We start from the raw sequence: 15,322 nt of genomic DNA on the forward strand, positions 1-15,322 counted from the left end.
TTCATTTGAATTTTTTATTTTCTTTACTCCTTACTTGTCCGTCTTCCTAATGAAAGATGAAGAGACAGGGCTGAAATCAGAGCTGATGCGAGAGCCAGACCTTCTGTCCGACGTGTCAGAGATGAAACAAGATTTGATCAAAATGACTGCCATCTTGACTGCAGACTCCACTGGGAAATCCCCTTCTTTAAAGCCATGTGGTCTAGAAAAAGGCGCTGAGGAGGTTTCTGGAGAGCCCTTAGACATAATGGAGAAAGACCTGGAAAGGGTCAAGGAGGACCTTGAGAAAGTCAGTGAAATTCTTAGGAGTGGGACTTATGAAAGCGAACCATGTGAGGCAGGGGCAGCCAAAATCACTGGAACAAGCGAGGAATGGGTTCTTCTCTCTGACAGTGAGATAGCAGAAGCTAAAAAGATGTCGGTTCTTGAAGTACAGGAACCAGTCTTACGTGAGAGTAGAGGTAACAGGGGAGCTCCAAGGCCTAAAGCCATAAAGGACAGTGGGGATCTCAAGGAATACCTCCTTGATGCACCAGTCAGCTCCAAAGTGAAAGCTAAAAGGGACACAGCTTCGCGGGAAAAATTCACCGAGGTTGAGTCACGGAAAAGTACACCAACTAAGGTGCAAGAAGTAAATAAGTCTGGCGACATCAAAAAGCCACTAAGAAAAGGAAAAGAGGAAAGCACAGATCATTTAAGTTTGCCTTCAGCCCCTGGTAAAACATCTCCTGTCTCTCCTGTGGTGGAAGAAACACCTATTGGCTCAATCAAAGACAAAGTCAAAGCCTTACAACAAAAGGTTGAGGCGGAACAAAAAAGCAAAAAGTCTTCTGGAGTCAAAGCTTCCCAACTACCCGTGAGCAAACCCTCCCCAAAAGCCAAAGAAAGCCCTAAAACTAAGCTGGGACCACCAAAATCTCCTAAAGCTGAAGATGAAAAACTAGAGGAGATCATGTCAGTTAAGGAACTAATGCAAGCGTTCCAGACAGGCCAAGACCCTTCAAAGAGAATGTCTGGGCTATTTGAGGTCAAAGCCAGTGTTACTTCATCATCAAAATTAGAGAAAACCACAAAATCTGAAATTACGCTGTCCAAAACCACAACCAAAACAATAACCTCTTCTACCTCTCAAGAAAAAGAACTGTCTTTGGATTCAAAACCTTACAAGAAAGAAACTCTCCCGGCTGACAAAGAGAAGCAAAGTGCCCATTCAGAGCTAGTAGAAACTGTAGAATTTGGAAGTGGTGGCCTTGATGACAGCTCTGACAGCCTAAAACATGAAGGTGCTGCTGAATCTCTCACAAGTGCCAGTTCTGCCGCTGGGACTCCTCACCTCAGTTCAGAGGAGAGCTGCAAACACGAGGGTCTGGCCTCTCCAGGCTCTAGTCCTGAGAGTATCTGTACTTCTCCCCAAAGTGGACATACAACCGGTTCTGTATCTACAACAAAGATAAACAAATCAAAAGACACAGAGAAATCTGGAGACTCTGGTCTAGGGACCACTGCTGACCAGTTGTCTGCTGAACTGACCCTTCCTGTGTCTTCAAGCGAGGCTGCAGATGACCACACAACAAGTGAGTCTACATCTGTTAAGAAGAGCCAACCAAAGCCAAGTAAATCTCACAAGCTCACGAAACGAGTATCAGAGACAGTAGAATCATTTCTTAGTGATGACGAGAGTCCTGATCATTCACTAGACTTGACTCCTTTTGGTTATGCAGTGCCTAGATCCTCCTCTCAGCGCCAGGACAGTTTAGAGCTACCTTTAAAAACAGACTCGGATGTTCTCAGCCCATTAGCCGATGACTCCTACGCAATAAGCCACAAAGACTCTCTAGATGGTAGTCCCCTCATGGAAGAAGCCTCCTCCCATAGATCCCCAGACTCAATAGAACCTAGTCCCACCAAGGAGTCCCCACCTCATGACTCCTTAGAGTGCAGCCCTGTAGAAAATAAAACTTTCCCACACTTTCCTCAAACACTAGATCCACCTACTGCCATTTCTGAACTACCAGAGCCATCCGAATCTAAAGAATCTCTCCAAGATGCCTTACGATGTAGACTGCTAAAGGACCGTGACCCTAGTGCTGACGATGACAGTTGTGAGCAGACGTCTCAGATGACAAGTTCTGGTAAGACTCCTATCACCCCCAATTCCCCCAGTTCTGAAGAGGTAAGTTATGAGATCACTCCCAAACCCCCCGAGCACACATTATTGTCAGTCAAAATCAAATCTGCTGTCATCCCCGAGGACTCAGAAGAAGACGACAACTCAGAAGCAAAGAGAAAGTTCACTCCAGAGGAAGAAATGTTTAAAATGGCAGCCAAAATTAAAACATTTGAGGAAATGGATCAAGACGCAAAGAACAAAAAGAATTCTAGAAAAGATTTGTATCCCACAGAAGAATCAGGGGATGACAGCCATGAAATGTTAGACCTCAAAAGTGACAAGCTTCCACAAAGTGCCTATGGTCTCAACAGACCAACAGAAGATTCAGAATTTGCTCTATTTATTGAACCCAATATTAAAATACAACCTCCCTCTCCTTTTTCAGCAGGTTTGCATGATGGATCCAAGAGCAAAGAAGTCTCAAACACAACATCCACCAAATCAGAGGGACCTCAATCTGTCTCAGATGGCAGTAAAGCTACTACTGTGGACAAGAAGAAAGACTGTGAAAGAACATCAGTTGAAATTAAAGACATTAATAGATTAGAACAAAACACATCTCCTGAGCTATCAAGCAATTTAGCTTCCAAAGTTAAATCTGATGATAATGGTCAAACTAGTGCAGTGGAGGCACCTAGAACTGAGTCAAAAGGTGTTACTGCTAAAGCAGACCCTACCTCATGGACTTCTGTGCGTGAGGATGATGATGCTTTTGTATCTCGGGTTCAAGATGAAGAACAAAAGATATTGAATCTGGTTGTAGATCGTCAGTCTGTCCAAGCCACACCTGACACAACACCTGGTCGTACACCTACAGAAGAGAGCACGCCAACCAGTGAACCCAACCCTTTTCTTTTCCAAGAAGGAAAGCTCTTTGAGATGACTCGCAGTGGGGCAATTGATATGACTAAAAGAAGTTATGAGGAGGAAGGGGGTGGTTTTGCCTTTTTTCAAATTGGTGAACAATCTTTAGAAGATGAGGCTCCACAAGAAGTACACAGGTTGGCAGCTGCAGAAGCTGTAGAAGCTGCAGAAGCTGCAAAAGCTGCAGAAGCTGCAGAAGCTGCAGAAGCTGAGGTTGGCCTCAATCTAACACTAGAGGTTAAGACTGAGGAGGATGAAAAGGCAAATAATAACAGTAGTGACCTTAATTCATTACAAAAGGAAGGCGATGAAACCGCCAATAACGTTGAAGTCTCAAAATCTAAAATACCTAGAATGGGAGTATCAGCCCCATCCAAGTCAAAGAAAGATGAAATTTCTGATGTCCCAGTGACCAAAACAGACAAGCATTTAAATGAAACACCTGTAGAAATAGACAATGGTTCATCTGGTCAAATGATAGCAAATGTACAGACTGCTGAAACCACTGTTACCAGATCTGTTTACTCAGAGCAGGGACAAGAGTCTTCTGATTCTTCTCCGGAAGAACAACAGGTCACAGTAGAAAGTACAAAAACCTCAGCTAAATCAAAAGAAGCTTGTAGCTCTTTAAGTGCTAAAAAGACTCCTGTAAAATCACAGGTCAAGTCTACCTCACAAGTTCGAGCTAAAACCACTATCCCATCCTCCTCAGCTAGTAAAAAAGAAACCCCACCAACAGAGTCAAAATCTAGAATTCCTATCAAGGCTAGTTTTCAAAAGGCTGACCCTTCTGCGAAACGCACTGAAACTATGCAAGACAAGAAGCTCAAGGCTCCTGTAAAGAAGGATTCAAGGAGGAAATCTGAGACAGATGCCGGTCCCTCTGTAGAGCTGAAAATAAAAACCTCCTCTCCGAAAGCAAAGAGCTTCTGTGAAGGAGATTCAACCAAGCCAGCTGCTAAAAGGGAACAGGGTCGTCCTCTAAGTGTTGAGTCAGCCAAGTCCAAAGGTTTCCAATCTAAATTGCCAGTCAGAGGCAAAAGTGGACAATCGTCACATTCTGCGACACCAACCACAGAGAAACATGTGACTGCCAAACAATTTCTTGAATTATTTGACGAAATAAGTGATGAAGCCGCAAAGGTTGTGGAGAGATTGGCACAGGCCCAGCAGACAGAAAAGGAGCTAGAGGCAGCTGCTGCCAACTCAGACGATGAGAGCAGTCTCATCGAACCATCTGTCCTAGAAAGGGAAGCCTTCACTGAGATGCAGTTCCCTCCCTCAGGAGCCGTCTTTCCCATTAGACCTCTTTGGGATGACCCTGTTGAGACACAGATGCAGCGAATCCCAGATGATAAAGTCTCAAGTCAAGGTATCCCCCCTGATTAAGGGGCTATTCTCTCTCTTGTGCCATTAGATTACTTTAGATGTAAAGGTGCTGCCTCTCTGTCTCTTGTAGTTGATTCCCTTTTGTAGTTGAAGAACCCTTGTGGCTGTCCATTCAGCTGTGTTACTGTTTGTATTTATGTGTTTTTCCTGATGTGCTAAAATCTCAAGATTGACTTAAAGGCTTTAAAGTAATTGGGTTTGTCTATTTAATGGGCTATATTTTGTAGTGTGACTTTGTAAGTAGTCTTAGACATTTCTTCACTAGTTAAACAATGCATTTATTTAAAAATACATTTTTAACCTTTGGGGCATCTCAGAAATGTGCATACAACTACATCCCTTGGGTAATCACATGAATTTATTTTTATGCATTTGTAGAAGTGGAAGGCCTTTCATTCTTGGGGATTCATTTGGAATATCATAATAACTTTGATATACGGTAATGAAGACCACCCAGACAAAGCCTGTATCTTAAAATCAAAGAGAATTAAGAGTTTCTGTCAGAGGAACATAAGGGCATATTTTGCACCACTGACCTCTGTTATAGATTTTTTACCATATTTCTATACTGATATACTGAGATACTATAATCCTATTGATAATATATTTTTATTTGAAAGCCTGAATTGGGAAATAGCAATACCAGCACAGGAAGGCAATTTTAGTGGCGCTGCATAATTTCTTTGGAAAGGCCTACACTGCTTCCCCTTCTTAAAGGAGGAGAGGAATTCAATTGTTTAGCTTTTTGAAAAACATAGAGAATCTCCCCAAAAAATGATCACACATAGTGCATGTTTAGGCTCAATGATGCTCTAAGGGTTAAGAAAGCCAGTGAAGATCATGTTTTTCTGTTTACGTTTTAAGAGAGACATTGATGGCTTCTGACTATCTGGTGGTATTTGCAGTAGATCCACAGGATGAAGCTGAGAGACAAGAGCACAGACTGGCCATAATCGCTGATCATCTAGGCTTTAGTTGGACAGGTGGGAAATAATGACACTTGCTATTATATTGTTCAGAAGAGTAAATCCTCATATACTTATTATGTATTTAAATGATTTTTGTACAGAGTTGGCGCGTGAACTGAACTTCAGTGAAGACAGGATAAACCTAATCAGAGCAGAATACCCAAACTCACTGCAAGATCAAAGCCATGCCCTTTTGAGGTTCTGGGCAGAGCAGGAAGGAAGCCAAACACCCGGTAAACATAAAGGATATCTTATGCATTGTCTATGTATTAAATGTTGTGGACAAGCTTTTAATTTGTTTTCTCTTTTTAATATAGAAACTTCATTAATCAAAACACTTACTTCAATTAACCGTATGGACATAGTTCATCTCATCGAAACCAAGATTATGAAATCGACTCAGGATGAGACATCATCACAAACCTATGCAGAAATAGAACAAACCATATCCCTAGATCACAGTGAAGGTAAGGCTGACTTCTTACATTAAAAGTGTAAAACCACTTTCATAAACATCCTTTGTTTCCCTCCACACAATTTCTCCTTCTCAGGTTTCTCTGCCCTTCATGAAGATATTGACAGTCCAAGGGCAGGTCGTCGTACAGAGACTACCTGTAGAAGTCCAAGCACGGGACAGGCCGTACCTATGGTGTCCTCAGAAGACCTGTCCTCCAGCTTGTCGTCACTACCAGACACACCAGGGCGTACCGAAACAGGCCTTATTAGAAGTGTCCAGAAAGGAAGGATACAAAAGGAGATGGAAATGTCTTAGTGAGTCATTTTTCATTCAAAAGAAAGCATTTCTTCTTATTCAGATATTGATATATTCATCTGTTTGTTTGCAGTTCCTCAGAAGGAATATATGAAGAAGTTGGAGACCCGTCTCTACAAACAGGGAGTCTGAAACAAGTGAGTCCTTTCTTTACAGTGTACCGAACATCCCCCTACAACCTCCGATCCGTTGTCATTGACCCTGTGTACAAAGGCGGGCCCAGGTTATGTGCCCAGGTCACTCCATCTCCAGACATTACCATTGATTCAAGTGAAATTGAAGGGGCTGTGGGATGTGAAGGGGCGGAAGGTGTAGAAGATTGGAGTCTCGAGTGCTTACAGACCGGCCGGACAGAACAGAATTCACAGCATTTGTCATTAATAACTTGGAGAGAGTCTGTAAATGTTTCGCGGACCGGTGTATGTGAAAGTCGACCACTATCGCTCACTGACTTTGGAGAGACGTTGACTGAATGTGAAGAAGCTGAACAAGACTTCAGAAAACTGTCTATGGAGCTCACTGAAAGCAGCGAGTCTACAAAAATGATATCCAATAAAGAATCAACTAGTGAGACCCCGGCCAGTCCTGTAACTACTGTGGATGACCCAAACGAGGCAAGGCACATGGAAGAAGTTTCACAACGTCTCTACAAAGTTCTGTATGGATTCAATAAAGATACATGTGATTCCACCAACATGGGCCTCACTGTTGAACCAAAGATTCAGTCTGAGGCAGGAGGAGTTGAGAGCGGTACTTTTAAATCTGATAATGCTTCAGAGACATTTGCAAATTCAAATACTGTCATAGAATGCAATGTGGAGAAAGTAACGCCTGGAGAAGAAAACATTTGTGGTGCTCCTTCTGAAATATGTCCTGAAAATAGCAGGATTAGATTACGTTTGTTGCCCCCACAACCACTAGCTGTCTGCTCCAAAATGTTCCAGGATGCATCCTTTGAGAACATAGATGATTTTGATGAGGCAGTTTCATCTCAACTAGACGAGGGGAATAATGACATTGAAAATGCCTGCACCGTTAGCCTCTCAGTTGAAACAATGCTTGGAGCTTCTGGGGCCTCAGTGGATGATGATTCAAATGAAACGACTGATGTATTTGATTATAGTTATAGTAGATCATCTTCTATTTTTGATGCAGAGCTCAATCTAACTGAGAGTAGGGCCTCTTCACCGGAGTCAGATTCATCACTAAACTTGGATTCTCCTATCCCTCTTTATAGACCTCTTTCTCCCTTACCGCCCCCAGTTTTGCCATGGGAATTTGGTGAGACATGGTCATCCAGTCAGACACAGTCCCTTCTCTGTGCTCGTGCCGTGAAGGTAGAATTAGAAGAAAGACCATTAACGCCTATGATTTCAAACAAAACCCCATTTGGAAGGCCAGTCTCATCAACCAGTGTTTATAGTGATGTCGCCAATGAGTCAGCACAGCCATTAGCTTTTGACAGAGCAGACACAGCATCTTCTCCAGAATCTATAATTTTAGAGGCATATCGTAATGAGTCAAGACCATCCTCTCCCGAATCCATAGATCTTACCTGTACACACAGTCAGCTTCCCCCAGATTCTCCGATCCCAGACTTTAGGCAATATATCTCTGAGATTTCACACATTGCATGTAGGTCTTCATCACCCGAGTCACTCTCATCAGACTTAGATTTTGGGGCTGAACTGACATCATATTCCCCTTGTCAAAACAGACCTTCATCCCCAGAGTCTGGATCATCCGTTAATAAACGGCCACTGTCTCCAGATTCACCTATTGCTGCATTTAGCCAAGATTGGCCTGATTCTGTCTTAGCATTTGCTGGTGAGAGACCAACCTCATGTCAGTCACTGTGTTCTGAGATAGAATTTAGCACAAACTCTCCTTTGTTATTTCACTATGACAGACCATATTATGTTGATTCTGGAGATGAATCCATGGCACAAGAGTGTATCGTTGCAAGTGATGATAAAATAACATCTCAGTTGCAAACAAGCCACACAACAATTGTAAATTATCTTGGTAACAGTAATTTGCCTTCTGAATCAAGCACAGATTTAATTCCTGACATAGAGCATGCATTTACTGTTGCACAACAGTCAGACTCAACGCCAAGGGAACAACTTAGAGAGAAAGATGAATCAAATACTTTTGGCATATTTTCAGCATCACTTACACACAAAGCAGGTAATGTTACAACATCCGAAGAAATAGAAGAAAAACTATCTCAGAAAGAATCTTTCTATCAAGTTGGAGGGATTGTGGAGCCTTTTATTCAAACACACGACCAATCTTTGGCAAGAAAACAATCTAGTTTTATAGAATCAGAAACAGAAAGGCCAATGTCACCTGAATCTGACACAGAATACAGAGCACATTCCCCCAAGGCACACAATTCTATAAGCCTATTGAGATCTTATTCACAGGGCTCTATGGAGTCTGTTGATGAGTACAAACCTTTGTCACCAGATTCCCCTGTCCCTCATTTTGAATGCTTTGTCCATGAATACTACCCTCTTTCCCTTTCTAGATCACCATCTCCTCATTCTGTGTCCGATAGTTTACCTGACTTTTTCGATGACAGTGTTTTTGCAGCCAAGTCAAGGACATCATCTCCAAATTCAGTTAGGTCTGGAGGAAATCTTCCACTCTCTGCAGACTCTCCTGTTCATGACTTTAGTGATGGCTTTCTCTTTACCAACGTTGTTGTTTGTAGGTCTTCTTCACCCGAGTCAGATTCAAGTGATCACAAAGATTTGGCTGAATTCTCTCCAGCAGATTTCAAGTATGATGAGAGGTTGTCTTCACCAGAATTTGCAGAATTTGAGCCAAGACACCTTTCTCTTGAAACAAGATCACTAGAAAAGATGGACTCAATGCAAGATGAACGTGTGCTCACTTTAGAATATAATCAAGAAGCAACTTTGGATCCAGAAACACAATCTAGTCTGACAGAAATGTCTGAACACACAGTTTTTGAACATCCAGTAAATTTAACAGACAATTCAGAGTTGTCATATGATTGTGAATTATGGAGGCTTATTTCCCAGGTACATGATCCCCAGTATGTAGGGGAAACATACATGTGTAAAATTGGAGTAGCTAAATTCACAGAGACACAAGACCAGGCAAAGTTAAGTACTGACAAAAGCAGGGAAAGCTTACCAGAATCAGTGGTTAAGTGTGGAGTTGATTGGTCGTCATCCGTTGATTCATTGAACTCTGAAGTAGAGCTAGATCACAACTCCTTAAGGTCTCTTGAAAATAGACCATTATCCCCAAATTCTTTAGATGAAAACCAATTACACCTGCATGATTCGCCCATTCCCCAATTTCAAAATGCTGTACATGAATTTACAGTTTTAAACTCACAAGAAAGAACCTCCTCACCTGTCTCGGTAGGCTCTGATTTGGATTTTGCATCTGCTTCGCCTTTACACTTTAATGAATCAAGACCTGTCTCTCCTGGATCCATTGATTCTGGAGATAGATGTAGAGTTGATTCACCATTACCTTATTTTAGAACAGTACCTCAACCAACAGAATTTATTTCAACTATCGGAGACAGATCACCGTCTCCTATGTCCATATCAGATGATGAATACGACCAATCCATTGTTGATTTAGATTTTCCGAGACCAGATTCCCCTGAGTCGCATACTTCAGAGCCCATAGACCAAACATATGATCAAAACCAAACACTAAAGGCAGTCAGAGTGCCAGTGTATAGATTAGTATATGACGGTGAACTTTGGAAGCTTATTTCACACATACATGACCCTCAATATGAAGGGGAAACATATAATAGCAAGACTGGGGTTTTTGAGTATGCTGGAACAAGAATTGAATATGTTCTGGAAGATGCCGGTGTGAGACCACTGTCGCCCGATTCAGAAGCTGAATACAGACCATTCTCACCACAAATCTTACAGTCCACAAGCCTTTTGAGATCTGATTCTCAAGGCACAGCAGAGTCTACAGATGAGAAAGGTTTGCCTCCAGATTCCCCAATCCCCCAGTTTGACCGCTCCATACCTGAAACGTGTCCACTGAAAGCTTCTAGATCACCGTCCCCAAATTCTCTGTCAGAGTCTGAACCAGAGTTATGTGATGTTAATGTACCGAGGTCATCGTCTCCTGAATCAGTAGAATCAGTCAGCGAGTATAGACGACTGTCAGCAGACTCGCCAGTACCAGATTTTAGACGTGACTTTGAAACAACTCTTGGCGTTGTTGGAGAACATGCATCACCCTCATGTGGGTCAGTTTCTTCTCAAGATGATCTACTGGTGGAATCCATGTTGGAAGAATTTAATTGTAATGAGAGGTTAGAATCACCCGAATTAGCAAGTCAAGAATATGGAACCGAAACAAGGGCTTTTTCACCAGACTCACTATCAGAGTATAGCCCTATGTCGCTTCAGTCACTCCTCTTAACACCGAGTAGAACACAGTCTCCAGATTCAATAACATCTCTTACAGAATTTAGGCCCTTATCACCCGATTCTCCTGTACCTCAGTTTAAAGAGAACGTTATTGTAAATGCAATGTTCCAAGGAAGCAGGTCGTCTTCCCTTGTCTCTGTATCAGAAAGCATTGATCTAGAATACTCATTTTTCGATGAACCACGAGCTGGCACATCTAACTCTGATTATGAATTCTGCGCCATTCCACCTGATTCCCCCACTCCTGAATTCAAACTGGCTGTTGGTGAACAAACTATTTTTGCTACACAGAGCAGAACCAGCTCCCCTGTTTCTGCTTCCTATTCCGATTTAGAATATGGAGATGAGTTGCTTGACGTGTTCGATCTTCAAAGAGCATCCTCCCCCGATTCGGTATATTCAAGAAACGAAGAACAAGCCCTGACACCAGACTCACCTGTTCCCCAGTTTGAAAGTAGATTCGTAGAGCGTTTTCCTTCCTTTTTTGGTTTTAAGACAGAACGGCAAAAACAGAGTGCAGCCGTAGTAAGCCACATTTCTACAGTCCCCCTGAAACAGAAATGTAGATCGTCAACGCCTGAATCGGGAAGAATCTCCACCACTACTCCAGAGGTTAGACATATGATAGAACATGACACAACTGTTAAGTCCCTCAGGTCTCCATCACCAGAAATAATGTCATCGGACTCAGAAACGGAAGTTGACGTTTATTCATCTGATTGGTTTGAGGACAGACCATCATCACCTGAGTCAGCTCCATCATTTAATAGCTCCTTAAGGCTTTCTCCTGACTCTCCAATTCCTCACTTCACACCACTCCCCACATCTCTGGAGTTCATCTTTGCCAGGTCTGTCTCTCCTGAATCAGTCTACAGTGATTCAGATTCAAGCCCGTACACTTTAGAACAAATTGATATAGAATTGAGGCCTGATTCTCCATTATCCTGTCAGTTATCTGATTCAACAAATATCCCACCAGATTCCCCTATTCCCCAGTATAGTCGAGATCAAGTCAACATAACAACATATACAAGATCTATGTCCTCTGATTGGACAGACTCAGAAGAAGACATTGATTCTTCTTTAAGGGCATATTGGATTCTCGAAGACAGGGCATCGTCTCCAGGGTCGTCTGCATCTGAAGAAAACCACCAACCACCAGACTCACCTATTCCTCAATTTACAAAGATATTAAAAGAGTTGCCCTCATTTGATTTAAGATGCAGTTCCCCTGATTCTGTTTTATCAGATCGACTTGTAGACATGGATTTCCTATGGCAAACAGACTTGGAAAACAGAGCACTGTCTCCTGCATCTCGAGCATCAAGTAGGCTTTCCGCTGATCCTCCCATACCGCAGTTCTGTCATTTTGAGCGTGATTCATCTGACACAGTATTTGGTGTTAGATCAGCATCTCCATCGTCATCAGAATGTTCAGAAGTAGAATACATTGGCTTAACCCTTGGCTCACACATATATGACGTTAGACCATCTTCACCGGCATCAGGACTCTCCGACAATGAATTCAGATCTCTGTCTCCAGATTCACCCATCCCTGATTTTACACCTAAAACGGAACGTGTCATCATCAATACTGGCTATAGATCATCTTCCCTTGAATCGATTGAATCTGATGTTGAATATTATATTGAAGATCTATATGATGGCACTGTTGACCGACCAAATTCACCTGATTCTGTGGAGTTACAGGTACAAGAATTAGTCAGCCGACCATTTTCACTTGCACATTTACCACAGACATTAAAAGAAAGTGTCTTAATGCCTTCTGATTCCTATCTGGCTTCTCCATCTATAGAAGCAGTTTATCCAGATGAAAAAACAGCATATCCAGAATCTGATGATATAACATCACCAAAAACTGCTGACAAGAAAACGATAATAATTTCTAGCTCAGAGAAAGATTTGGTGGAGGCTGTTGAGGTAGCAGAGTATAACCTAGTTTATGATGCAGAGCTATGGGGGCTAATTTCTCAAGTACGTGATCCCCAGTACAGAGGAGAGACCTTTCAAAGTAAAACAGGTTACATACAATTTATTGGTTCCAGTATAGAATATTTAGGCAAAGATCAGCACGCACCTTCATTAGGATTTACTACCACAGAAGAAACTACAGTTTTTGCATATGATCAGGACCAAACAAAATATCCATCACAGATAACTGAACAGGAGAACTTACGTGATGACTGTTATAGAGAAACTAAATGCTCATTAGAAGATACTGCCGTTTCATGTGCGAGTCCCCATGTAAGCGCAGGTATAAGATATAAAGCCAATGATGATGTTTGCTATTCCCCTGAATCCATAGAAGGCAGAGCTATGACCCCTGAGTTAGCCGTTTTGCTAGAAAGGGTATCATCACCAGAATCTGTCAAATCAGTGAATGAACTGAGACCCCTTTCCCCAGATTCCCCTGTGCCACAATTTAGACCAGCTCTAGCACAGTGTAGAGCATTTTTGAGGTCAGCATCACTTTCACCAGAACCAATAGGATCGGATGTAGAAGATATGCTCCTAGATAATGAGAGTTACCAATTAGAATGTAGAGGCTCATCCCCAGAGTCCATGCAGTTTGAGGATGTAAATGAAAAAAAACGACCATTGTCGCCAGAGTCAGAGTCAGAATACACACCCATATCAGCTGCTACAGCAATGTGCATGGCTGACAGAACATCTTCTCCAGACTCTCTGTATGATCACAGTGAAGACAGACGCCTGTCTCCAGACTCTCCAATCCCCCAGTTTACAGTTAACATGTTAGACCCAAATTTACTTGACTTGAGGACATCCTCCCCTGAGTCTGAGGCTTCTCTCTCAGACTATGAACTAACAGTGACTTCAGAAAGGGATAGTTATGAGAGAACTTCCTCCCCTGACTCCATGGTATCTGGCAGAGGATTTAGAAATATGTCTCCCGATTCACCCCTGCCTCAATTTAGGACAATTCTCCCACAATGTGAAACTGTTTTGAGAGCCTTGTCTGTTTCCCCTGAACCTATAGACTGTGATGTTGAGTACATGTCAGATAATGACTCGATAGTAGAATGTAGAGGCTCATCTCCAGAGTCCTTACATTCAGAGGATTTTGATTTAGACCCACCATTGTCACCAGAGTCGGTGTCAGAATACATACCCATGTCATTAGATTCAGCAATGCATTTGCTTGACCAAAGAATATCTTCCCCAGAATCTCTGCCTGAACACAGCGAGCACAGACCCCTGACTCCAGACTCACCTGTCCCCCAGTTTGCAGACTCATTAGAACAATATTCTCTTTACTTTAGGTCATTGTCTCCTGTATCCGAGGCTTACTATTCAGACCTTGAAGAAACAGGTCCTTCAGATATTGCTGATTGTGAGAGGCCTTCTTCCCCAGAATCCACAGATTCTATTAGTGCATACAGACACCTGATGATAGATTCACCAGTACCTGAATTCATGAGAATACTGTCATCCTATTTTATGGAAGGGGGCGCTTTAGGGAGGTCATCTTCTCCTGTGTCCTTCTCCTCTGATTCAGAGTTTATTGCCTTACCTGTTCATTATTGGACTGATCACCGGCCAAGAGTAACTACTCCACAATCCGTTTACTCTGATGAGGAATTAGGCATAGATAATGACATGTTTGTCTCCAGCTTATTGTCTGAGTACCCAGAATTCCTTGAATCAGCCATAGAAAGAGCCTCATCACCAGAATCAGTGACATCGGTGAATGAGTTGAGATCCCTTTCCCCAGATTCTCCTGTGCCAGAATTTAGAACAGCTTTTCCACAGTATGAGACACTTTTGAGGTCAGCATCAGGTTCCCCAGAGCCCATAGACTCTGACGTAGAATATATGCTTCCAGATATGTCACCTCACCCTCTAGATTGTAGAGCCTCATCTCCAGACTCCACATATTCTGAAAGTATAGATGAAAAAGACCGACCATTGTCTCCTGAGTCACTGACAGAAGATACCACAGAGTCCCTGGAAACAGTAATGCACATGGATGACTATAGAACATCTTCCCCAGATTCACTGCCAGAAATAAGTAAATATAGGTGTCTGTCTCCGGACTCACCGATTCCTCAATTCGCTGTGGAATTGATGGAAGTATATTGCCCGTTTGCCAAATCTCCTCGACCATCATCTCCAGAGTCAGAGGCCTCATACTCAGACCTTGAACTGCCGAGGACTTTGGGCGGGGATGATTGTGACAGACATTCCTCCCCAGAGCCCAGTGAACACAGAAACCTGACTGATTCACCTGTACCTGGGTTCATGAGAATACTGTCATCATATTTTATGGAGGGTAGTCCTTTACTCAGGTCGACCTCTCCTGTGTCTGCGACTTCAGACTCTGAGTTTGTGGCTTTACCTGTTGATTATTGGATTAACGACAGCCCGAGACCACTGAGTCCACAATCTATTTACTCCGACGAGGAGTTGGGCAATTGTGAAGCAAGTAGACATTTGGTAGAAGATCTAAGCTTTTTGACAGTCATTGAGCCAGAAAGTATTGATGCAAAACCAGAAGTGACAACACGTTCTCAGTCGGAGAACAGGATGCATCAAAGCAAGCCCGATGTGGAGGCTTCCAATCAAGTGCAAGCCATTTCAGGAGACGGCGCCTCTGAATGGGTAAGAGAAAGCGCATGAGCGTGGAGCTATTCTTGGACTTAACTGCTAACCACAAATGTGTTTGGTGGGC

The 15,322-nt window shown here is 42.6% G+C and overlaps 1 protein-coding gene across 11 annotated transcripts in view; it reads left to right on the forward strand.

Moving 5' to 3' along the window:
* Positions 1-15,322, forward strand: part of ank2b (ankyrin 2b, neuronal) — a 136,814-nt gene that overhangs the window by 115,851 nt on the left and 5,641 nt on the right. For 7 of the 11 annotated variants that reach the window (XM_072458532.1, XM_072458536.1, XM_072458537.1 and 4 more), the window contains 7 exons: positions 57-1,574; positions 2,556-4,406; positions 5,329-5,406; positions 5,493-5,624; positions 5,709-5,858; positions 5,943-6,162; positions 6,237-6,300. In XM_072458532.1, the coding sequence (XP_072314633.1) occupies positions 57-1,574; positions 2,556-4,406; positions 5,329-5,406; positions 5,493-5,624; positions 5,709-5,858; positions 5,943-6,162; positions 6,237-6,300 (4,013 nt within the window). Of the gene's footprint in view, positions 1-56; positions 1,575-2,555; positions 4,407-5,328; positions 5,407-5,492; positions 5,625-5,708; positions 5,859-5,942; positions 6,163-6,236; positions 6,301-7,240; positions 15,253-15,322 lie in introns of those variants that run through there. The other 4 variants (XM_072458527.1, XM_072458528.1, XM_072458530.1 and 1 more) reach the window with 3 other exon arrangements.

The sequence above is a fragment of the Eucyclogobius newberryi genome, unplaced genomic scaffold (genome assembly GCF_026437365.1).
Source record: "Eucyclogobius newberryi isolate DKJ021-1_F unplaced genomic scaffold, fEucNew1.0.hap1 SCAF_22, whole genome shotgun sequence".
NCBI lineage: Eukaryota > Metazoa > Chordata > Actinopteri > Gobiiformes > Gobiidae > Eucyclogobius > Eucyclogobius newberryi.